General features: G+C 30.6%; 2 protein-coding genes across 2 annotated transcripts; one reads left to right on the top strand and one right to left on the bottom strand.

Moving 5' to 3' along the window:
* The first annotated feature begins 5,229 nt into the window (after positions 1–5,229).
* LOC143913942 (endocuticle structural protein SgAbd-6-like) lies at positions 5,230–6,539 on the top strand. Its single transcript, XM_077434005.1, has 5 exons — positions 5,230–5,287; positions 5,376–5,494; positions 5,819–6,029; positions 6,120–6,244; positions 6,493–6,539. The coding sequence occupies exons 1-4, from the start codon at positions 5,279–5,281 to the stop codon at positions 6,174–6,176; spliced, it is 396 nt and encodes a 131-aa protein (XP_077290131.1). The 5' UTR covers positions 5,230–5,278; the 3' UTR covers positions 6,177–6,244; positions 6,493–6,539.
* A 5,125-nt stretch (positions 6,540–11,664) lies between these two features.
* LOC143923243 (endocuticle structural glycoprotein SgAbd-2-like) lies at positions 11,665–16,840 on the bottom strand. Its single transcript, XM_077446826.1, has 4 exons — positions 16,708–16,840; positions 14,883–15,022; positions 12,254–12,408; positions 11,665–12,176 (listed from the first exon to the last, which is right to left on the bottom strand). Exons 1-4 carry the CDS (start codon positions 16,714–16,716, stop codon positions 12,037–12,039), a joined length of 444 nt encoding a protein of 147 aa, XP_077302952.1. The 5' UTR covers positions 16,717–16,840; the 3' UTR covers positions 11,665–12,036.
* Between the last annotated feature and the right edge of the window lie 10,677 nt (positions 16,841–27,517).

Here is a 27,517-nt window from a genome sequence, read left to right as displayed (position 1 = left end):
GAATGCGCTGTACTTACTGCTAAACAACAAACATTTGAGAATATTTTACGATTATTTGTATATTTGATTTATTATTTCCTTTCGTGCGGTCGTGGAAATGTTGTATATTTTCAAGATTTTTTAAAATTCAATTCCCGGGATTCGAGATAAGAATTCCCGTGACATAGGACAACAAAAATTCCACTAATTCCCGGGAATGTCCGTCCCGGGTCGACCCGGGTCAGAAACCCTAATACATATGTATGTAGGTATTGGTTTTCCTTAACATTTACATACAAAATCTAGCCACTGCATTAAATTATAATATTATGTATATTGGTACATTTATAAGACCAATTTTTATTACTTATGATGTCAACTTCGTGTATTATATATGTAAAATCCACATAACGAGGTTATTAACTTTTATATTTTGTGGACTATCAAGAAAAATTATTGCTAAAAAATTATTCCTTAATGAAAATAACTATTCAAAAGCAATATGACGGATTAGCTTCTTTAAATATCTTGATTATTATAAATTAAATGCATTATTTATTTTAATAAATAATTTAAATGCCATCTAGCGACATTTGTATTCGATAAGACGACTCTAAATGATTCCACTTTTTAAAATGATGACTCGCTCAAAATATTTCAATTTTTATTAAACAGATGAGGCCATAATTTGAAACATTATCAAATAGTTGAATTAAATTAAATTAAATAGACATATACATGTACATATGTATTTAATAAATTTAATTTAATGTTTTTTTTTAATAACGTTAAACTAACAATTTAGTTAGCAAAACTAACAATATATTAGTACACAAAAATAATATTATATTAAAAATTACATATAAACGTGTATTAACTAACAATTTGTTTCGTATGATCTCACAGGTGATAATATAATATAAACTAGTCTACACATAATACGATTAACGTATCAAGGAATCGTGAAAGCTTGTTTAATTTTCATATAGAATTTCAAAATATAGCACTGGCTCGAATTATGTAAATCCGCGCTGGATTTTGATTACAACATTCGAAAAAGATTTTTATTTAATGTCAAAGTTCTTGGCTTTATGAATTTAATTCAAACGAAATAACACGTGAATAGATATGCGTTTATATAAATTATTAGATACGGCTGAGTTAAAACTAAAATCATTTTCATATTATATGTATGTACATAATTTCAAGACTGTTAAATTAACAATTTACATCCAATTTTGAACGCACTTTTCGTTTACACGCATAAAGACAATTTAAGAATTTGCAAAAAAGACGACAGCCTTGATGCTTAACATTGCATCTTGCGAATCTGGAGTACCTTGAAAACGGCAGTTTTTTTTTTCAAGAATATTGGTTAATAGCGGCTCCCAACCATTTTTGACTTGCATACTCCTTGACAGTCCATTTACATAAGTTTTACCCATCATAGTAGATTTTTTATGATTTAATATGCCCTCAAGCCCCTTCCTTCTGTAACTGAGCTTATGGAAGTTGATTATATTTAAATCTTTATGCATAATTAGCAAATCTGAAGGCAGTAAAGGATTTACTGCGCTAGTGGCCAAAGCCGCTACAAATTTCTGTGGGCCTTTATATAATACACATATGAACCATTATATTTGAAAGTCTAACAGTCGGTTCTAACAGTCGGTTCCAAAAACACTTTTTCTGTTTGACTTAATTCACAAATTGTTATCAATTATTTTAATTCGATATGTCCAGAATCTTGGAAAAGCAGAACAAACGTATTACTGGTCACCAATGTTTTTAAATAAAGTTAAACGCAAAACATTTTATTTAATGTTTTGAGAGATATTTCTCGAAATTAAGAAAAGTGTATTTATACCACTTTCAATTACATATAATGGCTCATATGTACAAATATACAGGTCCAGGTTCCAAAACTAGCCCCCCCTCCCCGAAATAAATATATAGTAATTTCCAATTAGAACAGATGTGCTTTATATTGAATTGCATATCGTAATTAGCAACTTTGTATTAACAAATATGTTCGGTAAAGACTACGAGAAGGTGGAATTTATTATGGGAATCAATGATTTGCAGTCGACTAAATCCGTACTCAATGCATTTTCGGAAATGTGTACGTGCGTGCATAAATGTTCCCATTGACTATTATTATCGTCTACGATATTTTAAGGAAAAAATAAAAGTAAAACGTAATTTACAAGTTCATATACATAGAAACGTGCCAATATGGAGCTTTTCTGAAATGTGATACATTTGGTAACGAAAAATGAATAACAAGGCCCTTCAATTAGGGTCTGTCTGAAGGTAATTTTGTAACCCTGTCTGCAGGTAATTTTGTAACACTGTCTGAAGGTAATTTTTGTAAATATTGACAATGCTCATCAATTCAAAGTATGCGGTACAGATAAATATTTATTTATTTATTTTCAGTTTGGACCATTGTAGCATTACAGGAATTCCTAATGCACCACAATGATCAAAAATATAACAGAAAAGAAACAAAATAATAACTATAGAAATTAGACCTTACAAAAACAAAACATATGTATATTTATTTTATTGTCACAAATCAATACACACTCGCCATTACAGATTTGCTCCAATGCGACGGGTGTACGTTAATGAAATACATAAACAATCAGAAATCAGAAATACAGTAATACATAAATATACAATCAGAATATATAGAATATAACAATTAATCAGAAATAATAATCATAGTGACATCTATGGATTTCAGATTACTGTGTATAATTAATACAAATTATACACAGGCAGATTTTTGTGACAACAGGATTAGATTTAATACCAATTTTCAGGAACCGTTTCAGCAATGATCAGATAAAATTGGCAAACTCTGATAGAGAAACGATCGATTTGGAGTCACAAAACCCCCAAATCTAACCAGCAGTGGTGAGGACACGAACCTATGACCTCAGTGATGCTAAATATATACGCTATCACTAAGCCAAACTGCTGGCTGGTATATGTACATATTATACACAAACAACACATTTAACATAATCATGAAAAATAATAAGCTATAAAATAGTGGATAATAATAATTACAAATTATAAAAAACAAAGAAGGGAATGTTTTATAAAAAGAAAAATAGAGAAAGAAAAATACATATACACATAATTATATACACAGACAAAAAGATCTCGTGGAAGGAGCATGTAAGAAACGAAACAGTCCTCCAGCTTCTTCATAAAAAGAGAGAGCTTCTTGACACGGTGAAGCGCTGTAAGATGGAATACTTTGGCCACATTATTTGCGGCCCCAAATATCGCCTTCTACAAACAATCATAGAAGGGAAAATAGAAGGCAAACGGTGGCTTGGGAGAAAGAAGCTCTCTTGGCTCCGGAACATCAGGTCATGGATGGGACTCGGTCTCGAAAAGCTATTTCGGCTTACCCATGATAGGAAAGAATTCGCACGGGCCATAAACGATGTCTGCCCATGGTAGTCGCCTACGTCTGAATACGGATTCGGCATTAGAAGAAGAAGAAGAATAAATAAGAACCAACTGTAAATACAAAACATCCCTGTGAGGTTAGAATATTATCCGACAATTTACTGAGGTGGAAAATATACCATTCAGGCTCAGCAGCAACGATTTCATTAAGAAGTCGAATAGCTCTTGGAATAAGAGCCATTCGAAAAAGAAGTATACGAGCAGGAGGTACAACCATCAAATGATGATATCTACCACGCACATAATTATTAGCACGTAGTGGCTGGAGCACAAAACGGAATAATGAGAAGTTTCTCCGAAGTTCAAGGGAATTATACCCAAGCATGCCCAAAAGGAAAGGAGTAGGGTAGAGATATCGGTAATACCCATATTCTTTCCTATATAGGAAACGAAGAAATACTTTTTGCACTTTCCCAATCATCAGAGAGTAATTTGCTTCATGCGGATTCCACACAATTGCATTATACTCCACCTTACTTCTCACAAGCGCATTGAAAAGCAAGAGAGAAGACAAAGGGTTGAAGAATAGCCTAGCATATCTCAAGACAAATCCAAGTCGACGAAAGAAATATAAAATCGTAATAGAAAGTTCTCATAATAATTTGATGTAGTATTTTTTCGAAATGCCTTTAATTTGCATTCTAAAAAATTTTTCGGATGGTATGCTATTCAATTTTTTTTAATACTTCATTTATATATTTTTTTCATTTATTATACATACTATTTGACAAAAAACTGATACATATAGAAAGCCGTCCCGTGGAGCGTTTGGCAAAAGCGAAGATGAAAATCGAGGTCAGAAATAATTATTAGTTTTCTTTACAAAAACAACCCTCTACGTATCGCCTGTTGAGAATCGCTGAGAAAATATTTGTTTACTAAGAATTTTAGCATCTGCTGACATTTAATTTCAAAAGTTAATCCACAGAAAAAAATTGAAAATTATAGCAACCGAATTTATTAAATAGCAATTTTATATGTATGTAATTGACTATTTATAGCGGCTCAATATATATTAAAGTAATTATTTCTAAATTAAATAAATTACATTAGAATACACATACATATGTATGTACATAGATATTTATACCTTATATAAGTACATATGTACTTTATTTCTTATTCAAGAACATACATTTTCTAAAACAGTAGTTGCAATGTCAGACACAAGGTGCTATATGATATACCTACCCATATTAATAAAATAAAATAAATGATTAAACGTTGTTTACTTTTATAAAAAATATTTTTAAAAAATCATTAAATAAACGTAAAATTTAAGCATGTAAAATTATTATGAAAATTAATCATTTTCGATATATTAAACTTACTGTGTTTACCCACATACATGCTTTGGCTTCTCAAATACAAACTTAAACTTAGTGTTTTATTAAGTCCATCATATATTATTGAATCTATGTATATCCAAGCAATTAGAAAGTTTTTTTTATTTTATAAATATAATCGGTTCATAATTTGTGTATTGAAATTGTGGCAAATGACATTTTAGATAAAATAATCTGATTGGGAAATTCATACATCAAACACAATAGATATTTTCTATTTTTAAATTTGACATACATTTAAAGTATGCGTATATATGTATACATATGTATGCATATATCTCTTGAAATGAATGAAAATATCATTTTAAATCAACTAAATCAGGTAAAACCGAAGAGAGTCACGCGTACGAACCGCTTTTGTAATAGCCTGCTATAAGAATGGAACGCAACTTGAATGCAGCATCACTTTGCCGATATCAACCAAGAGGACCATATACGCATTTATACAACAACAGTCGTGAAAAATGCATAACGTGAGTGCATAGTTTTGTGTGTCAATCAAAAAGTGGTGTGCTTTCTCAAATAATGTGATCGCTCTAATAAGATTAGATCAATTTTCAGCTGGTGCTAGTTTTGTCGTGTTGCCTCATCGGATCAGTTCTCACAAAACCAAACAAACCGGAAGTTACGATATTGAAATACGACAGCACCAATGACGGCCTAGGATCCTACATCTACAAGTGAGTACATTTTCAAAATGCAAGTTGAAATAATGCGAGTGTACAATTATATAAATCACGACGAATGATGCGTTTGCCCAAGGCTTAAAATGTGTTAAATGTTACTAAGAATTTCAAGGCGATCAATTTACATACCTAACACGATTGGCATATTTACATGATGGGACGAATCTTTGTAATTGATGCGTTTTGAAACACTATTTTGCCTGTGTAGTATCGGTATGATGTTGCGAAATTAGTGAGTTCGAAAATAGACATGAGAAATGTTTTAGCGTTCACCTACTGATTCAATTTGTGGTAATTGATTTTGGTTTCTGTTTTCAGTGTCGAAACTTCTGATGGCACCAAAAAGCGCGAAGAAGGCGTATTTGTGAAGTCGGATGATCCCGAAAAGGATACTTTGAGAGTGACTGGTTTCTTCTCGTATGTGGGACCCGATGGTGTAACCTACACTGTCAAATATATAGCTGATGAGAATGGCTTTCAACCCGAAGGAGATCATTTGCCGAAAGATCCAAATTCGCCAGATCCAACGGTATTTTTTTTATAACGTTCCCCATTTTGATTGTATCCGTTAAGAAATTGTGTAGGTGTTTTTGTATTATATGAATGATTGAATTTACAGGTAGAAATTCAACTGTTATCGATTCCAGCGGGAGCCATTGCTTCTCTTTTAGGATGATTATGAAAATGTCTAATTTTAACTTAATTGTACAAAGTATTTTCAAATTTCATTATTTTTTTGGTTTAGTAAGGTTCTATTATATTTTACTATCTTTCATGAGATATAAAGGTGGAAATTACACCTACTATACATGCATATATAGTAGTTGATATATGTATATGGTTTCTTATGTATTCTTTTTGGGTTAATGGTGTTGAAAAGTTGGTCTTGTTGCACATTTCGTATCTTCAAAAGCACTCTTTGCTGTTGTAATGAGTATTTGAGCATTCTATTAAGGGAATTTATTTAATATTTTGTTTAAAATTGATTTCAGAAACCAAGGATAGATATTCGTTTCAACGACAGAAGAGCAGTCTAGGCCAAAATTTAAGAATAATGTAATACTAAAATAAATATTTATAAAATAAAAGTAATGTTTAAAATGTGTTTCTTTACCCTTTATATACATATGTATGTACGAGAGCATAATCAAAATTTATTTTTCACTTTACGGGAAAAATAAAACTTTTTAATGCATATACATAAAGAAAAAAAAAGAGTTCCGACTCATTTCTATCTGGAAGACAAAACAAAAATAAAAAAATCCTTAGACGAGACAAAATATATATGATACAAGTACTATAAGATTGAGAGAATTTAACATATGTATGTATATAAAAATATATACATTTTTAAATATTGATCTATTTTATAGATGACTAACGTTTTTTACATACCTCCTTTGCATTTTTTATCAAATAAGTTCACTAGAATTTTCAATTTAGTAAGCATATGAATGTATGTATGTATATACATATATGTATGTACATTCATAAATTCTCTCTAATATGATTTAATATAATAATTAAATTTTTCATAAATTTAACCAGAAATCACGTTTTTAAAATTGAAATAATTGTGAAATTTATTACAATTAATAGAAATAAAAAATTCAGAAATTTGCATTTTCTATATAAATTTGGTAAAAATTGTTTGTATTTGAATTTCTGTATTTACTTATATTTTTCCACTGAAATATTGGAAAAAAGTTAAATAGATGACGCTTTAAAATTTAAATAGCCGATTTTATGAATTAGGAATTGAGCTGCAAAACTTCGTTTGCTATAAGTAAAAATGTTTTGATTATAGCAAAGGTTTGCTTCCTTGCTTTCTTAATAAATTTCTTTATGTACATACATATATATATATATATATATATATATATATATATATATATATATATATATATATATATATATATATATATATATATATATATATATACATATATGTAACAATAAAGCTTTAATTATTTTATAGATACAATATATTACAATTGGAATCAACGGTCACCGTGCACTCTTTTACATAGATTAGATTAGTATTAGTATTACATAGATAGATAAGCCTAAAAACTACATACATTCAACAAATTAACAAGGAGATTCTATAACAGAATCACCAATAACAACGAATTAGTGAATGATCTCGGTGATAACAAAAAGGACAAATACAGTTGAAGCTTGAAGTTTGAAACAAAGTGAAATTTGCTTCAAACCTTCCACTCTAGTCTTTAAGATTATACAATATTTATTGTGAAACTTATTATGAATAATAAGAATTGTATACGTATATATGTAGGTTTTGAGCTTTTTCTCCTGTAGTGTAGTTTGTTCTAATGCAGGAAGAGATACATATGTACATATGTATATTATAAATGTGTAAAATAGAAAATGATGATTGGATCAATCATTAGTATGTAGAATAGATCCGGGGCAAACTGTCAACATATATATACGTATGTAGGTACATATATGCATAGTTTATGACAAATAAATTGTTTAAAAAAAGTGGTAGCCGTTTCTTTTAAACCTTTTATTAATGTTAATTAATTAAAAAAAACCTATATGGTAGGCACAAGAAAAAGTTTTTAAATATATGTCTGTCTCACCAATACTCAATTGGTGAGAAAAAAAATTGTTTGCTTATTTATTTAACATTTGGGAAAGTCGATGTACACAATTTTATATTTTTCCATTATGCCATTATCCGGTTGCCTCTGAGTGACATCTATGTTTTGAAACTTGTATATATTTTATTTTTTATTTTTATTTTTATTTTACATATATACCAGGAAGGCCTTACAGGAAAATCCCAATGCGCCTTCCTGGCCAATTACAAATACAAATGCAGCATTTTTTTATTATAAGTCGTTGAATTGCGAGACACTGAAAAAACTCGCAAATTAACGAGACATATATAAATTTATAGTTTTTAAATATTCTAATAGTGACATATTGGGTAGGATCAGTGGTGTAGTCGGGCCAGGTCACCGCCCTGGCACTTTGATTGATATAAACATTGTTAATCGAGTTCAATTAAAAAATATTTTTACTAAAATTTCACATAAAATTTTGTATTCCAAATATTGTGAGAAGACTCTCGTTCTGACACCCGATGAACATAATTGAATAGTTCTCTGAGCACATTCAAAACTTAAAAGACGTTTAATGAAATTTATTGGCTTTTTTATCTAAAACTACCCAAAACTTCGAAAGAAAACATTCTTCAAACTATTGACCACACGCACTTGAGGATAGATAAAATGAGGGAACTCAACTTAAATGAATGACTAGTCATCTCTAAATTCACATGTTAAAATTTGATAGTTTTTTGACATATCTATGTATGTATATACATATACATATGTATATGGTTTTAGCATTGCTTATAGGAAATGTTGCTGTTGACACACAAAATCAAAGATGTTGAAGAGGATGCCTTATGGAAGTTTTTATAAAATATAAGAAAATACATCATAATTTCAACAATTAAAAGAGTATTTTTGGTATTATTATTTGATTTTTTTTATAAATATTTAAACTACCAATATTAGGATACAACCTTTTATTTAGTAAGGAAAAAAGCGGAGGGGGGGGTGTCGTAAAAATTACACCAACCTGGTTCTTTTTTATTTAGCATTACACCACTAGGTAGGGGGCCGTTCAAGTATTACGTAAGCAGATTTATTACAATTATTTACCCCTCCTCCCCCTTGTCAGCAAAAGTAAGCAAAGCTCTTACCCCCCCCCTCCCATGCTTACGTAAACATTGGTACCTATATGCATATTCATTATTTGTGGGAATCCCCGAATATGTGTTTGGTTTTCAATCATAGACAATGTGTGGGTTGCCAATGTGTAAAAAAAAATAACTACTGCTGACATAATCACCATATCGACCCCCCCCACCCCTCATGTCATCAAAAATAAGCAAAGCAAAGACCCCCCCGCCCCCCTATAGTGCTTACGTAATACTTGAACGGCCCCTAGGATGTATTTTGTCAATTTGATGAGGAACCGTTTCAACAATGAAATCAGATAAATTGGCAAACTCGGATAGGAAACGATCGACTTGAAGTCACAAATATCCCGACTTAAAGTTCTGACCAGCAGCACTACAGAAATATTTGGAATAAATTATTTTTCAATCGGTCAACCCACGGAATCCAGCCCGGCAACCTTTCGGTGGTTAGCATTAACTCAAGATATACTGCTGACTGTATTATATGTACATATTACGGTTTCTGATTTCCCGGACTTTTTCAATTCCTGGGACACGGGACGGAGCCCGGGGTCGTTCCCGGGATTCCCGGGATCCCGGGACACACGTAAAAAAACTTTTTTTTTCAATTTAATATATTTTTTATTAATAAAAAATATTTATTTATACATAATATATCTATTAACTCGAAAAAATGTAATTATAAAAGTAAACTTATTTAAAATAGCTTCTTAAGAATACGTTTGCATGGACAAGGCGCTGGTATCCAGCCCTCTTAAGAATACTAAAAATTTAAATGAGAATCCGAAAGTCTAGAATGAATGAATGAATTAAATGAGAATCCGAGAATCCGATTCTAGATTTGGTACAAAAATTTCCAACAATGGAAAAAACTCTTTCAGTTTCGGTCGAAGTCGGTTTTATTGTTAAAAAGGACGAAAACAACTTTTTTAAATTATCGGTTTTTTCTCCTGTCAGCATGTATATTTTAATTTCTTTTTTAAAGTCGAGGTTATTTTTATTTACGTTATTTTGTATATTCTTATTTGATAACTCCTTATTTGATTCTTCATTCATCGTCAAACACACAATTGTTTCGTCTTCATCCAAATCTAAAAGAGTTTCTTCCATTGTGGAATCGTCAATACAAGAAGGATATACTCGCTTCATAATAACTATTATGTGAAACTTCACCGTAGGATATATAATATAATACATTCGCTTTTATTACAACATGGAAAGAATGCTTTTTTCAGTATAAAATCAGAATTATTTAAATTTTGTGTTAAAAAAATGAGTTTTTAGGCTTCTTCTTTCTTCGATTATAATTTTTAAGAATATTTTACGATTCTTTGTGTATTTGATTTATTATTTCCCTTTGTGCAGCCGTGAAAATGTTGTATGTTTAAAAGATTTTTTAAAATCCAATTCCCGGGATTCGAGATAAAAATTCCCGGGACACGGGACAACAAAAATTCCGTGAATTCCCGGGAATGTCTGTCCCGGGTCGACCCGAGTCAGAAACCATAGTACATATCGTAAGTCCAGAAGAAAAACGTCAAAAAATTTATTGATAGTTTTATAAAATACGTAAATATGTATTTTTAAACAATTTATGTAACTGTGTAGGAATTTTTCTTTAATAAAAAGAATGATATTAGGAATACTTTCAAATTTTTATGTTTTAAATACACTGCAAATAGATTTAATGATTTAAGATATCTGCAGGTTCTCCCCAAAAAATTATATGTATTTAATGTAAAAAATTACTCTCTTTAAATTGAAATATATCTGCATAAATTCAAAGAATTTATTTGTAATGGTATCTGCATGAAATATTAATTTTATTTAAATGAAGTGATATGAATTATATTCGGGATTCCGGTTCTCGATTCAGATTTCAGTTCCCATTCCCAGTTCCAATTTCAGTTCCAATTCCCGGTTCCTATTTCAGTTCCTATTTCAGTCCTTATTTCAGTTCCTATTTCATTTCCGATTCCCAATTTCAGTTCCGATTCCCGATTCCTATTTCCGATTAGTTGTCGTTAAATATTCATTGTTTTCGATTCAAAATGAATTTTTTTTTTAACTTTTAAATTAGCCATGTTTAAGTGGTTCAAATTACAAATACTGAGCAAAGCCGGGTAAAACCGCTAGTTTATTATAATATGTAATATGAGATATTTACAAAGTTTAATTCATTTATAAAATTAAATATTTAAAGAAAATTATTAAAAAAAACCATTTAAAAATATATGTGTTAAAAGTTCAACTTATTAAAAAAAATCATTTGCTAATTTTTTATGAGATCTGAAATACTTATTAAATAACATTAATATTTTATGTGTGTATTGTGTATTGTTCATTGGAAGTACATAGTATAATAATTGGGATATATGTAAAAGTCATAAATTTATAATTATTTTTCATTTATTTGCTCTTTTTTATTTACATTGCAATTTATTAAAAAAATGATAACATTCTTTTTAGAATCGGAAAATTTTATTTTAAAATAAAAATAAAACTTCCAATCAACGACGTAAACATCTCACAATACTTAACGTATTTTTTCTTATATAAAAATAATAAATACAGCAGGCAAGATTCGCGGACAAATGTCCGTTTCGTTGAACAGAAAAATCATCAGAAAAGAAACGACAGAAAAATAAATTCAACCCAGAATTTTCGCATGCGAAACTCACTACAGTCGAATCGAAAAGTTACTGAAACGTAAGAAAAAAAAGAACTGGCCGTTGAAATTATGTAATAGTTCAAGAATCGTTGGTCCACGTTAGATATGTTGCGTCTGTTCTATTTAGAAACGACGGTTCTGGTTGTATTGGTTCTGGTTGTAGGCGGGTTGGGCGGGTTGAGATTGGATCAGCAGGAGAGCTTTCTGGATGGCTTCTGGGATTGGTGGAGGAGTGGGCAAATGGGCACCTTCGGCACGGAATCCTACAAGAAAATAAGAACCAATTTAATACAAATAAAACATTTTTAAGCATCTTATTACTTCATCTGAAAGTACTGACCATTTTCGTCAGCGATGTAGGTGACGGTGATTGGGATTCCATCAGGACCAGTGTAGCTGTAAGATCCTTGGGCGACTTGAGCTTCTTGATCTTTAATTCCAGCGTTCTTCAAGTATCCTTGCTCTTGAGCTTGGATTCCATTTCCGGTTTCGTAGCTGCAACAATTAAACATCGGTAAGTACCAATCGATTCGAAACAACAACGTGTAATCTCGCCTATCGTGAGAAACAAATGTTTCCAATTGTTAAATGTTGCACAATGATTCAGGCTGAAGTGCTCGAAGCGAATCACGATTGTAAACAAACCACACCTCTCGTTGGTTTTAAAAGCCAATTTTGATTTTAATACTATATATGAAGGTTCTGTGGAAATGAATAAGATCTACAATGCACCCACCTAAGGAGCATATCGTTGTCATATTTCAAAATGACAATGATGTAGAGACTTTCACATTGTGTTCCGTTGAGTAACAACACCTTATATCAATTCGACTGAAATGACGTGGTTAGTTACGGAAGACTAGGAAGAATATTGATATTGGAAATGTCAAAAAAAAAATGTGTTTTTTCTTCTTCTTCAGATGAGCATTTTCGTATTTGCATAATATACACAATGAGACTCGCATTTTTTATTCGAATAAGTATACAATTGAAGAGCGTAATTTTTATTGTGAAATTTTAGTGTTATCGATCTATAGAAAAAATCAGTTTTTTTTTATCTAAGACGAATATTTTAAATTTTAGAGAGTGAAAATATATATTACACTGTCAAAAGTATGACGAATTTAATTTAGAAAGCTTAAAGGTTTTGTTTGTAATTTTTTCTCAGCTTATAATCAATTTTTGATATCACAAAATGTAACTTGATAGCATTATCAAATGAAGTCTTAATTATAATAAAGTAATAAACAAGCTATCAATATATCTTTGGCAGTCAAGAAAATTATGACAAGATGTATTCTTTATAGAAATTTTATCATATATTTTAAATACATAAGTAAAACATGTCTACTATTTTAGTTTCTTACATACGACTTTCGTATGCTTTTTAAGAACCAATTATGCACTAAACCAAGAATTTAAACACGGAATGAATACTGAAAAAAGGACTTTTAATGATTAAATACATACAACAGTAATACAAGCTGAAAATCCTGGCATTGAGCCTTTGTAAACACAATTTATATTTAAGTTATAATACCGGAAGATAGAGCAAACTTATTGATCATAAGTTGAAAGTTGTGAATTTGATGGAAAATTTTTCGATCTAAGGCATTGAGTTATTCCAAAGCCTTCTACAGATCTAAATTAGGGGTGTCTTGATATAGTTAACGTATAAAATTCATATAGATAGTGCAAAGATATAAAAGGAAATTTAATTCAAGCATTTCATCACGTTGCAGCATCGGTCCAATTGAAACATTCACACGTCTACAACGTACACATAACCAGTACGTGATGATTAAAGCTCGAGCTGGAGAGTCATTTGAAATAATTGGCAAAACAATAATTACGAATGCAATCAAACTCTGAGAGTGAATCCTAGAAAAAGGCGGCGTTTTTAATGGATAGACACGTGTTGTGCAACGACGAGGATTCAACGGTCTCATCCTTTGCGCAACAACGCCCCGTCGACTTATGGACTTATGGTAATTTGTGGGTTGTTCTACAACACAATGGCATTTAATAAGCACTTGCCGTATCTGCGGATCGGTATTATTAGGGTCACGACTTCTCCGCGGACCGTCTCCTCCGAATCGACATTTGCCCAAAGTGACTTTGATTTCGACTTGTGCGTTTTCGGATGCCGGGCATATTGCCCAATTCGGATCACTGTGGGATTTATGTTTCGTTTTACGCATCGAATGGAAAATTTGACGTGTGAAAGGAAAATGCGACATGGTAAGGTGTGACCGGCTATAAATTTCACTGCTCTTGCATAGAGTAAAGGTTAGAATTACTCACATTGAGGAAGTGATGAGTTTGATATGCATGTAAGTATGCCATATTGAAAGCTAAAAATTTTCACATATTTAATGCAACCGTTGCATTTCTTAATTATTTTTAAATCAATTTAATATGCACCTAAATATTACACCATGATATATTTTCATAGAAAACCTCTATGACTTTATTAATGTGTAATTGAGGACGAAAATATTCCCTTGAAAGTATTTCATATTATTCTGACACGATTGCGTATTGATTGATTGGTTAGTTTTTTATACAAGATTCCTCGTTATATACTTGAAATGTTTTAGATAAGGATATACATTATTATATCTGATCCTTTTGATTTAAAAAAGTAAAGATTATCAGTATAATTTTATGTGATTTGAGGCGAATTTTGAATGCTCTTTATATTTCACACACCAATGTTGATGCGAAAAATAATTGAAAATTCAAATCATCTGTGCGTTTAATTTTTCGTGCTTGCATACAAATGCAAGATAGTGCAATCTAGTCCAAAGATATTATTTATAACTTATGTACACCTCGTTTGTGGAATATGTTGCAACGCAAAACCGAGAAGCAGTGCGTAACAAAACTACAATGGTATCTTTTGATGTCACAAATAGATTGAAACACAATGTATACTCGTTTGCCTGAAGAGCCGAAAGCATTCTTACCTGTATTGGTATGAACCGTCATGATTTACATCTTGCGATTGTCTGACGATTGGGATGATCTGTCCGCTGTGTTGTTGTTGTTGATGTCCATATTGGGGAGCTGATGAAGCCAAAGCTACGAGAGCTGCGAAGACTACGGTCTGAAAGGGAAATAATGATTAATCGTCGGGTAAAATTCGCATTGAATTCGCGTGCGAAACGCGTGTCAATTTTGCTTAGCACGTGTAAACGATTTTCCCACGAGTTCGTTATTAGTTCGGAAAAATTCGTCGCTTTATGAGGTGTAATTGCAACGCATTGCGTCATTAGAATTTGATGCAATCGTGAAAAAATTGCAGTGAAACAATATGTAACGTCAAACATGATAATAATATTAATTAGTTTCGAATCCGTGAGAGAGTGGGCAATTATTTACCGAAAATTTCGCTTTTCAATGCTGCGCGCGTTTCGGAAAATCGGAAAAGCGGCCGTTCATCAAGTTGTTTGGGTTTTTCGCGCGTCATTGTTCTCGTGGTTCAATTCGATAGTTCGCATATATTGAATGCGAAAAACGCGTGTTTTATCGGACCATTAAAACTTGCAAGCATTGTTTCGCCGTATGAATGGTGCATTCAATTCGACAATTGCGTTTCTCAAAATGTGTCGATTTTGCGTAATGCAACTAAATTTGTTCGTTTTGCGTATTTGCTATATAAAATGAAATTTTGCTATATAAAAAAATGATATGAAAATATGCTTTATATATGTATCTAAAGGATAAATTTAAAGTAGGATCAACCCTATAATATATATGTACGAAAGTGTTATACATATATGTATTTTATTAGAATCAAACTCTAGATTTTTGGAGTTTAATGATATTTGGAGTTATTATATTAAATATATACCTATCAGATTTCAATATATTGGTATTTCTCCTTTGTATGAACATTTATTAGAATCAAATTTTAGACCGTTGTTATTTAATGTAATCAAAGCCTTCATTCGATATTATATTATACTATATTTTACATATGAATCAAATTTTTAGATATATTAATATTCTTGCTTTATATGTGTATATTAACATTTATTAAAATCAAATTTGTAATGATTGGAGTTCAATGTTTAAATTATTGGAATTAAGTTATGTATTATATTACCTAAATATATTTTACAAATGAATTAATTTTTTTAAATGTATTGATTTTTTGTTTTATATAATTTTAACATTGCATATATTAGAATCAATTTTAGATTATTGGATTTTAATATAATCAAAGCCTTCGTTTTATTATTATATAATATATATTTTATAACTTAACTGAATAACAAAATTTCTTGTATTATTTGATATAAACATTTATTTGAATCAAATTTTACTAATTATTGGAATCGAATTGAGTCAAAGTTTTATATAGAATAGAATTTTCAACATATTAATATTTTTGCTTTACGTACATACATATATATGTACATTCAAGTCAATTTGGAGAAAATTATTTCTTTTAATTTTTAAAACATTTATCTGTCGTTAAGGTAATAATAATTATCAAAAAATTGCCAGATCGATGATAGGCTACTTTTCAGAATAGATTATAAGAAATAATGATTTCGCTGAAGCGACTTTTATAATATGCTGGATCAAATATGTAAAAAATTGATAGTTGAAATATAAAATTGCAAATTTAAATAAAAATCATATCAGACTATTTCAACATTTGATTTGGCTTTGGTGAATTATTTCGCGGATGAAAATCGAACAGAGTAAATTTTACAGGATTGAAATGTATGGAATATATGATCGGTTCTCAAAATATGATTTTATATAACACTGGTGACTTACCGTGTACATTTTGAGAGGGTTTGTTTGTTTGCACGGAGCTGCTTTTGTCTGAGACACTTTTGCCCGTTCGAGGTCTGGCTTTGGAATGATTTTTCACTGCTCGCGCCCCATCTTTTTATATGCGTCAAATCGCATAGGAAAGTATGATCGACCACACTATGATCTTTTTGCGAGGAGTGGCGAGCTGAGCGATAATGAACTTTCGGTGCAGTAGAGCTTTGGGGTCATATTGGCCCGCAGCAGATGCACTTTTGCATCACAATACGCAATGAAACGAACGTAGAACGACTTCATTCAAGAATTCGGGTGGGGTCGTCGATGATAATTATTCCGTTTTTTATTTATTTTTTTCATTTTCCACATTAGGAATAATCTGTCGATGTGATGTGAATGTTTCATTCATTGAATTCTAATCGGTAAGATGCGCAAGGACAGTTTCTTATTTTATCATGATATTAAGCGTTTTTTAGCCGGTTAAATTTTTCACAATAGGCTGTAGATTTGTTGTGATGAGTAATACAAATTGTTGGATGTGTATAGTAATTTTATTCCTTGCGAAGGTGAAATGTGAATGCTTAATTGTTTCTAAACAATTGACTTTATTTGAAATTTTTTATGTTAATGAATTTTTTAATACATTTAAGTACCTATCGTATAATCTAAAATAATAGTTTGAATAAATATTCAATGCATCAGTTTATTTTTTTGCTATTGAATCTTTTATTTATCTTTCAATATACACTTGAAATAATAATGTGTAGAATAATGCGAAGAGTTGGATCGTCAAATTACAAAAAGATAAGGAATCCTCTTTAAGAACGATGTAATAGGAAGAAAAATATTATGTTGATTAATTAAAAAAAAAAAAAAATATATATATATATATATATATATATATATATATATATATATATATATATATATATATATATCTGATATTATTTTATATCCAATCTAATTTAGCTTTCAAACGATCGATTTGGAATAGGTATTTAAAACTGTGAGATTTTTATATGATTGAAATCTAAAATTCATTCAATAAATATAAACTTATCATCGTGTAGTAATAATCAACATTAAATAATATATAAAATCACTGTCATTAAATTGAATGTGATGATGATTTAAATAATAAATTGAAAATTAATAAATTTGCTTCGAGTATTTATGCTTTTTTTTAAATAGAAATACTTTTAAAGTAATATTTGGTTGTAAATGTATTTGCACTGGTCTACCGAAAAAAGATTTTTTGTGAGATTTGTTTTTTTTTTTAATCAATTTCATGCATAATTTTCCCATAAAGAAATAAACAATCAAAGTACATTTTTTTTTTAACTTAACCCAAGGAATGCTTTCTATATTTTGAAATTGGATATCAAAAGGTACCAATCATTAACTGTTGAAAAATATACATACTTATGTACTATGACTGTTTATTAGGGTATAGTAAAATTTAAAAAAAATAATTAATTGAAAATCAAATCAAAAAAGCAATCAAATGTCTATTTTGTTACTATTTGTATTGAATAATTCACTATAATCTATTAAAACCATGTTCAAACTACCTTAAATGAAACATTTCAGTCAGAAAATAATTTTATGCCTGATTTTCATACAAGGAGATCATTGATTATTTTTTCTTACATTTAATTTCATTTTAATATATATATATATATATATATATATATATATATATATATATATATATATATATATGTATATATATATATATATATATATATATATATATATATATATATATATATATATATATATATATATTTTTTTTTTTTTTTTAAATATATAGACCTGGACAAGTTTTAACAAGATAGTACGTTTATATTAAATTTTTTTTTTCTAACCTTAACTAATACAAAACATTGAGACGACCTAAATTGCTTGGAATATCTAACTTTTCAGTGATCTCAACAACATCATTTGATCCGAAAATTGTATGTTTGTCTATCATTCCATTAACACTTCTGTGACTGAACAGGTCATTTTTAGGACAACGAGAACATTTCATCTACACTAGGGAGTCCAATTTACCGGTAATCCAATATTTTTTTTTACCAATTACTCGTTTACCGGTAAATGACCGGACTTTTCAATCTCAAAAACAAACTTCTTTTTGTATTAAATGTATTTATACAAACCGTAATAAACAATATTTATTATATACTAAGACATATTGCCTAAAAAAAGGTACATATGAGTGGAAAGAAATAAAAAAAATATTTATTTTTATTCATCGTTTAAGAAAATAGCAGCGAAGAAAATATAATGTATAATATTCACACTATCGTTTTGATCTAATTTTGTAAGTATTTTTTTTTTGTTTTATCTAATTTCATCAAAAAAGTAATTTCTTTTCTCACAATTATCTTTACTATTATTTTCATTATCGCATATTTTATTCTCCTGGAGGAAGTTCTGGGTGAGACCAGTTTTCCAGAAGATGAAATGGAAGAGGATAATGTAATAAGATGCAGCGAATATGTTCTGTTGATTTACCGGTAAAAGTAATAGTAAAAGTAATAGTCGATAAATTACCGAGCTGTTTTGCCGTCTATGGACTCCCTAATATATACCTTTTGACATGTATAATTTATAATGTATCATCTTTATATAGTTTTTTTTTATAATATTTTGATCAAAATATAGCAAGTACTCTTTTATATGGGACTTTTTTTCAAATAATCCATTTAACAATTTGATTTTCAAATGCTTTTTATTATTACGAAATTATGTTCACAATACATCTTATATCTATTTTAATAGCTACTGATCTACTGATCATTTTCTATTTTACAATTTGAATTTAATTTTGTTATTAATCATAGTATTATACATATTATTCTAATGTTAATGTACAGCATAATAGGAAAAAGAGCTCAAAAACCTATCTACAATTTTTATAATTGCTCATAATACATCTAATGCATAATATAAATTAAAGACTCTCTAAATTCGATGACCTAAAGCAGATTGTGTTTAGGTAATTTGTGTTTATACCTGAAGGGTATAGACATTTTGTTGTAATCACCGAGACTCCTCACAAGTGTGTTAGTTAGTATGGTTATTGGTGATTCTGTCATATAATCTACTGGTTAGTTTGTTAGCATTGTCTGTAACAAACGGAATATTATTTATGGCATGCAGTTTTTTCAAATTAGTATATATGGGTGTATTATAAGTTATTTTTAGGGATTTATTTTGTATTACTTGGAGCTTGGAAAGGTTAGTATTCGAGGCGTTATTCCATACAGGTGAAGCACAGGTTAATAATGGAAATATGAGCGCGCGATATAATTTTATTTTATTTTGAGTTGATAAGGAACTATGGCGATTAAATATTTGATATATTGAGGATATACCCCGCATCGCCTTGCATTTCGGTTTTAATATATACATCAACAATTTAAATATATATGTACATATGTATGCTATTCAACTATTTATGTAGTATGAATTTGCAACAACCACAATATAATATATAATATACCAAGTTATAATTTTGATTCAATATAGTATTAAAAATCGATGACTTTTTGCCCAATGATTCAACTCACAGTCTTTCAAGTCCTTTCTTTTTTTTTCTTCGCCTTCCAGCCATCGTTCATCCTTCCTTCGTTTCATCTGCCGTTTTACAGCCTTGAAATATTTCAATCGAATTGAAAAATTGCTCTGTTAATTTCGCAAAAATATATAAAGAGACGACGCATCTTGAACGCTTTTAAAAGCATAATTATGTACCAATGTTAAACGACTTTTACAAAATCGACCATTTCTGCGCTCTCCAAGGAGGCAAGAGCGTATATTGTAATATACACCTACATTTGCAATTTATAAAACGCACATACATAAATATTGAGCAACTCCAGTGTTGACATTATCTCGACGAGAGGAGCCACACAACGGCTAAATATCATTTCCCTTTCAGGAAGGTGAACGTCGAACCGGTCGGTACTGACAGATCTAATAACCGATCAAGTTCAGTTTTGCATCGATTGGCATATCGCATAATCGCGCGTAATAATGAAAGGAGAATCGTTGAAATGTTTACACGTAATGCGTATTTAGTGTATAGAAATAAAGTGACACTAACATGTGTGTTTTATCAAATTGTTTATATTATATGAGTAATTCAATAACGGTTGGCTCAATAGCGTGTGTCGTTTCCGGTGTTGCGCACAAATATTTTGCAAACGTTGCAAATAGCAAGAGGCATTACTATGTGTGTATATCTTCATCGAATTTCTCATGTTTGATTAAGATCATCGCCGAGATTATAACTTATAATTGTTTCTAGACTCACTGTGTGTTATATGTATGTAAATTAAATGCTATTTTCAATACATTTGACCACGAAGAGCATCATATTTCTTATCAAGGTGACTTTTAGCAAGAGTTTTCTTCAGTATTTTTCCATATTAAATTTAAAAGGCAAGATGGAAAATTTTGAAGTATTATAATTTATTTTAAAGTTGATCTATTTTGATTAACGATAGCAGCGACACAATAAGTGTCATAAGTTAGATACACATATCTCATTTTAATATTTGATAGTTATCTATTTTAATTTTGACGTTAAAATGAGACTATCAACGGTAGCATTGACGCAATAAGTGTCACTTTTAAAATCAGTATAAATTAGAATACATATATCTTTCGCAATATACATATGTATGCATATCTAATCGCCATCCCCTGCTGGATGTAGGCCTCTCCAACAAGCAACTCTCGTGGTAAAATCACACTGAAAAGCGTGGCATGGGACGTGCTCGTGGTTTTCAGCTGTGATGGGCGTATCTTCACACCAATTCGTTAATTCGTACGATCTTATTATTTCGACAGGTTTATCCTACATTTATTTAAATATGGGTATCATCGTTATCGATCACTGTCAAATGCTAATTCAAAGATATCGCCGAAAACATTCTAGGGGGTGCGTTTTGCCAAAAATCACGATGGCATAGATTAGGCGTACCATTTTTTTTTGAACGTGCAAAACTTCGTTTTTTCGCATGTGTATTTGCAGCCTTCCTTTCACCATTTTAATTTAGTTCGGGTACCATTCCAGAACTTATTTTGTCCACTTTTAGTGCATTTATTTGCTCTCTCCATTACATCAACTACATACCATTGATATATGTATGTACTTCTTACCAATGTATTCCATTTCATAATTCCTCGTAATTCCAAGCGTTCCACACTTTTTTGAGTAATTTGATTAATAGCGGAAAGGCCGAGTTTGAATCGGTAAATAGGTGTTTAAAGTGAGAATGATACAATGTTTGCAATATACATATGTACTTATACAATGTTTGGTCTAAGCTTTAGGCTTGCATACTGCATCTTGCCACTTGCATCACGCTCGCAGACAATTTTACTTGCGTGTGCGTGGGCAGGATGGAAAATATTGAAATGGCAACAGTTATAAAGACAATTTAGCACCCCGAATGTGTTTATTTCAAGGTCAAACCCCAGTCTATTAAAATTTTAGACCAAAAAAACAGAAAATTTCTAGTTTTCTAGTTCACTAGAGCAAGATTTATTTATTTATTATATACAAAACGTCATTTGTGCCATCACAGGAATTCCTTCAAGACGACACATATGGTTAGATTATTTTTGTATTAACAATTTTTTAAACATAACAGCACATATAATACAATAAAGACATCTATGGACAATCAATGAATTTTTGATACGCAGTAAATTTCCGAGAAATATATTAAGTAGGTAGAATTTATAGAATTCAGCAAATTCGAGATAACTCGAATTTGCAAGAAACTATGTAGGAGGATACCGATTTATTGAATCCGTCTTAGTAATTAAGCTAGAAAAATCGGAAAATTCGGATGTGTGTTTTAACCCTCCCTCACTGAAGTGACGTATGCAAGTGCCCTAATTTTGATGTTTTTCTTAATAACTATGTGGTTTTCAAAGCTATACACCCTATATTTCTTGTATTCCTAGAATGAACTACAACAAATTTATTTTAATAGATTTTGTATGATTTAGAAAAGGGGTACATCGTAAAAAATATATTTATACATATCGACGTTCCAAAGTATGATTTAAAGGCGGTAGCGATAAGTCATGTTTTTTTCTGCTCGCTTGCATATTCTTGTTGATCGATGAATCAATGCGAGAGAAAGAGACAGCTATTGTTTTCGTCACTTTTGGCGCGTGGCTATTGAGTCATGCAGTCGCTTGTTGGCCTTACCTATGTGCGTTTGCATGTCGATACTTCTTGATATTTTTTATTACAAAAATAGTCAAAAACATGCTATAAGACTAAAACTTTTTTATGTTAATGTATAAAATGATTTATAAGATATATATATAGAACCCATTTGTATTGAGAAAATCTGTATTTTGATTAAAAAATACTGGGGCCTTATTCGACCCCGGTTAGGGAAACTCCGTCCTTCAAAGGTTTATAACTATAAGATCTCGCCAGCAGCTTATTTGGCTAGGACTTGAACCCACGACCTATCTACTGAAATGGAATAATAATAATGGTTAAGATATAGGATTATTTGGTATTGCGTCAACTGTATGAAGTCCTTTATACAAACAAAACGATCGCTAATTCGAATGATGTACAAGATAAAGCTTTGAACTTTAATAAGTTGAACAATCAAAGCGTTATCAGTTATGTTACGTCATATTGATTGAGCTCATATTTTACAATTAGATCTTCATCTTGCTTTGCATTACGATATGTGATCCAAAGCCGTTCTAAAATATTTAGTGTTCTGCAAGTTCACACAGTACCGGAAGACACTTTCATAGCGTGCAGAAGCAATATATTTTTCTGTACCTTTAAATTAGCGAAATTATCCCATGCATAATAATAATAAAAATTTACATTGCAAATGTTATAGCCGATATCACTGAAAATCAGATTTCCATGCCGCACCTATATAAAATTAATGATGTTACAATGGCACGGTAGTCCGATTAGTAAATTATATGCACGCTCCTAAGTAATTCATAAGAAGTGTGATGATGTCACGGCCTAGGTGGGAAAATCGGTTGGAATCTTATCCAACAATGATAAATCGGAGTCATCTGGTTGGGTTTTACTTTCATCATCGTCCATTGAGAAACTGAGTATACACTTGTTGAATCCGGCTCGAGATCTTGGCTATCAAAATTACCCGGCAAGGTTTTCCGACTAATACCATTTAGGTCGCCATCCCATAAATAAAGATCGTGGTCACTCGTTTTTACCATCGCTAATTTGACTTGGGCAAAAAACCATTCGACATTTAAAATGTCTTCCCACTGTTGTATGTACATCAGCATTAGTCGTTCAAATTAGTGTGTTTAAATCTATTTTTTTTTTGGCGATGTTAATTTAGTTCATGCCGTGTACGAATTCCTTGCATATCAATCATGATTTATCAATTTGAATTTGTTCGAAGAGGAAACGCTCGTTTTTCATACCTGTGTGTGGTCTCTAAATAGTCAATGTAATTGAAATATAAAATACTATACAGGATGGTTTATACTCATCTAATGTCAAAGTTTGCCTTTCGATTTATTACATTGTATTTATATAATTGAGGGCACTGTTTATTTCCAATGATTTGTCAGGCAAGGATGCGAGATGCAAGGTTAAGAAATAGGCAAAATAGTCTCTAGCGATTTGTCTATCGTCCCTAGAAACTAACAAGTCCAAGTTTTAGTCGTATATTATTCGTGCTAAATTTTACAATATCCAATTCGCATTAAACTGTCTGTGTTTAGCAAAATTTTAAATATAAACAGTATGGTTAGCTTGCGATACAAAAATCGCACATATTCAATTACGATGTGTTTAAAATTGAGACGAAAATTTACTACGAAAAACAATTAAGAGGGCTGTACACCCGAAACCTTAATTTTGTTACCGTTCCTTTCTTCGATATATATATTGAGTGTATGTATATATTGAGTGAATGCGACAATATATATCAATATATATATTGAGTGAATGCGACAGTTGCGCTTCGACCAGATAAAACGTATTTTAAATTGACAAAATCGAGGTTTCGTATTCTACTATTTTCTCATCCAAAACTGGACCAATTTTTAAAAAAATTTCATCATCGGTATGAAAAAGATACTTTCTGTGCATCTATCGGCGTATTTTTTTTTAAATCGACCGTTAAATAAGCACGCTGGACTCGTTTCGTGGGTGTAAAAAAGAGGCGATTTTATAGATGTTTGGCGGCTCCCAGCTCATATAAAAAAAAATTAATCAAAAAAATAAAACGATAGATACACCCCAATGGTGGATATCCATAGCATATTAAAAAATAATTTCTCTAGTGCCATAATTGAGGAAGGGAGAAGTATAGTACGTTTGTATGGACAAGGGGCTGCTGTCCAGCCCTCTTAAGTATTGCCATTTGTCTTTTTGTATAAAAATTAATTTTAAAGATTTTTAAATAATTTAAAACTATCGTATTAAAAATAAGTGAAAGTGAAAGGTTTATTCAACACATTGAATAAAGCCTTAAGTGGTTCGTAATTGTTAATTGGCATCGACAATCTCTACATTTTTGCAAGAAGGGCTGTAGAGTGCAATTTGACAGTCATCGATGGAATATTTGCAAGACTGGGCGATGATGATGACGATGCAATGTCTAAAAGTCGACCTTCCTGGTTGAATTAGGTGAAACAGCAGCAATATTGAGGCACACTGCAATCAAATCTTTGGTTTTGTTCAATTAATTGGGGAGAGGAACATCTACATAAGACGGAACTGCTTTGACAGCTTCCACAGTGGAATAGTCGAGTGGCAGGGCTTGTCACAAATTGTTTACATCTCATATATTGTCTATAATAATTATATGTATTGATGGTATTTGGTATGTACTTGTGTTCAAAAGTTTGACCATAGGTGTCGCCTTGAGCAGCCTGTAGTGGCACCTATGGTCGTGTTTAATATATGATGGATAAATAAATAAATATACTTTTTGTGTCAATGTTGTAAAAAAATATTGAAATTTTTAATGTTTCTATTTTTAGAAAATAAATCAATAAATCTCGACCTCTCACCAGTTGACAACTTGTTGGCCAACAGATAAGGCTTATATTTAAAACTTCTTACAATCAGTCTATGATAATATGTATGTAGTTGTGTTCGTTTGTTCGTATTTTCAAACATTCAAACTATTATTAAATATTGAACTGAAAATTATAATCATAATACATTTAAAAATGTATTTATACAAATTATAAGTCAGTAGATTCATTCGTAAGGTTTATAGCTATGTATGTATGTACGTAGAGACCAAATGCAGACAATTAAATAGCTTAGTAGGAACTTTAAGTAATTACTGAGTAAAAGGATAATTGTGGACATCCTCATTATATTAAAAAAATTAATATATAATATATTAATATTTTTACCTGGCTTCGCTCGGTATTTTTAATATAAACCGCTTAAACATGGCCAATCTAATTGTAATCATTTTATTGAATTTATTTGAATAATTTTATTTTATTTGAATATGCACTTGTTTTTTTTATTAAATTGAACCTCACGGATTCTACGATCCAAACAAACAAACATACATACAAAGTCTTTTAAAAAATTATATATTAGATAACGTGGACATTGAACGTCAAGATGCTGCACAAATTCCAATGCATTCAAAGAAGTATGGAACGCTGTATGCTTGGCGTAACGAGGAAATATAGAAAACGGAATACACGGGTGAGAATTCGGATAAAAGTAGTGGATACAGTGGATAGAGTGAAGAAATTGAATTGGAAATGGGCGGGCCACGTGGCTAGAATAATGGACGAAATGTGAACAAAAGAAGTACTAGAATGGTACCGGAGAGAATGCAAATGGGTAAAAGGAAGACCGCAGGGAAGATGGGTTGAGATGCATGAGAGTTGCGCAAAAAAGAGACGAGTGGAAGGGTGTTGGAGGGCCTTCATCCAGCAGTGGATGATAAACGGCTGTAAATGATGATGATGATGACATAAAAGCAAAATTTTATTATATTTGACGATTAATGATTTTATTATATTAGATTTTAGATATTTAAATGCTTTTTAGCATTACTAAATTATATTCACAATGCATTTTATATCTATTTTAATAGCTACTGATCTACTGATCATTTTCTATTTTACAATTTTATTTTATTTTTGTTAGTAATTATAGTATTATATTATTTAAATGTTCATATACAGCATAATAGGAAAAAGAGCTCTCATCATACTTAACATTTTCTATTTATGTATATTTGAAATTTTAACTAAAAAAAAGTGACGTGTCAAAATTTGTGTATGTCTAATATATAAATCAATCCATTACATGTAAACTTCAAAAAAAAAAACAAGGAAAACCTCAAGATGATGTAAATTAAAATTACTATGAAGCGTCCGCGGACGTTCCTTTGATACCATAATCAAAAACTGACCTTCATTATAACGAAATTTGTCAATGTCTTCAGTCTCATAAAATACCATAGGTGCTTTCTAAATCAAGATGATACGATTCCACCTGCTGTCCTTGTTCGATGGAAAATTTTAAAACACAAATTCGATACGTTTTATTTGAAAGGCGTGTCGCAACTACTTTTAGCGTCAAAACGCAGAGTATATTAAAAAAAAAAAGATCCAGTCGTGATTGCGTTAATTTTTATTGTAACGAGTGTACTTAATACTATTTGATTGTTCAAATTATTTCCATGCCCATAATTATGTTTGAAATTATTTAAAAGAGGCGAGTTGCGAAAGTAGGTGTAACAAATTGATGACATTTAGAGTTGTATAACGTCGAATAGTGCAC

The sequence above is a fragment of the Arctopsyche grandis genome, chromosome 1 (genome assembly GCF_051622035.1).
Source record: "Arctopsyche grandis isolate Sample6627 chromosome 1, ASM5162203v2, whole genome shotgun sequence".
NCBI classification, from domain to species: Eukaryota; Metazoa; Arthropoda; class Insecta; order Trichoptera; family Hydropsychidae; genus Arctopsyche; species Arctopsyche grandis.
The sequence above is the reverse complement of the archived record's forward strand: the minus strand, read 5'-3'. Positions and strand labels throughout refer to the sequence as shown.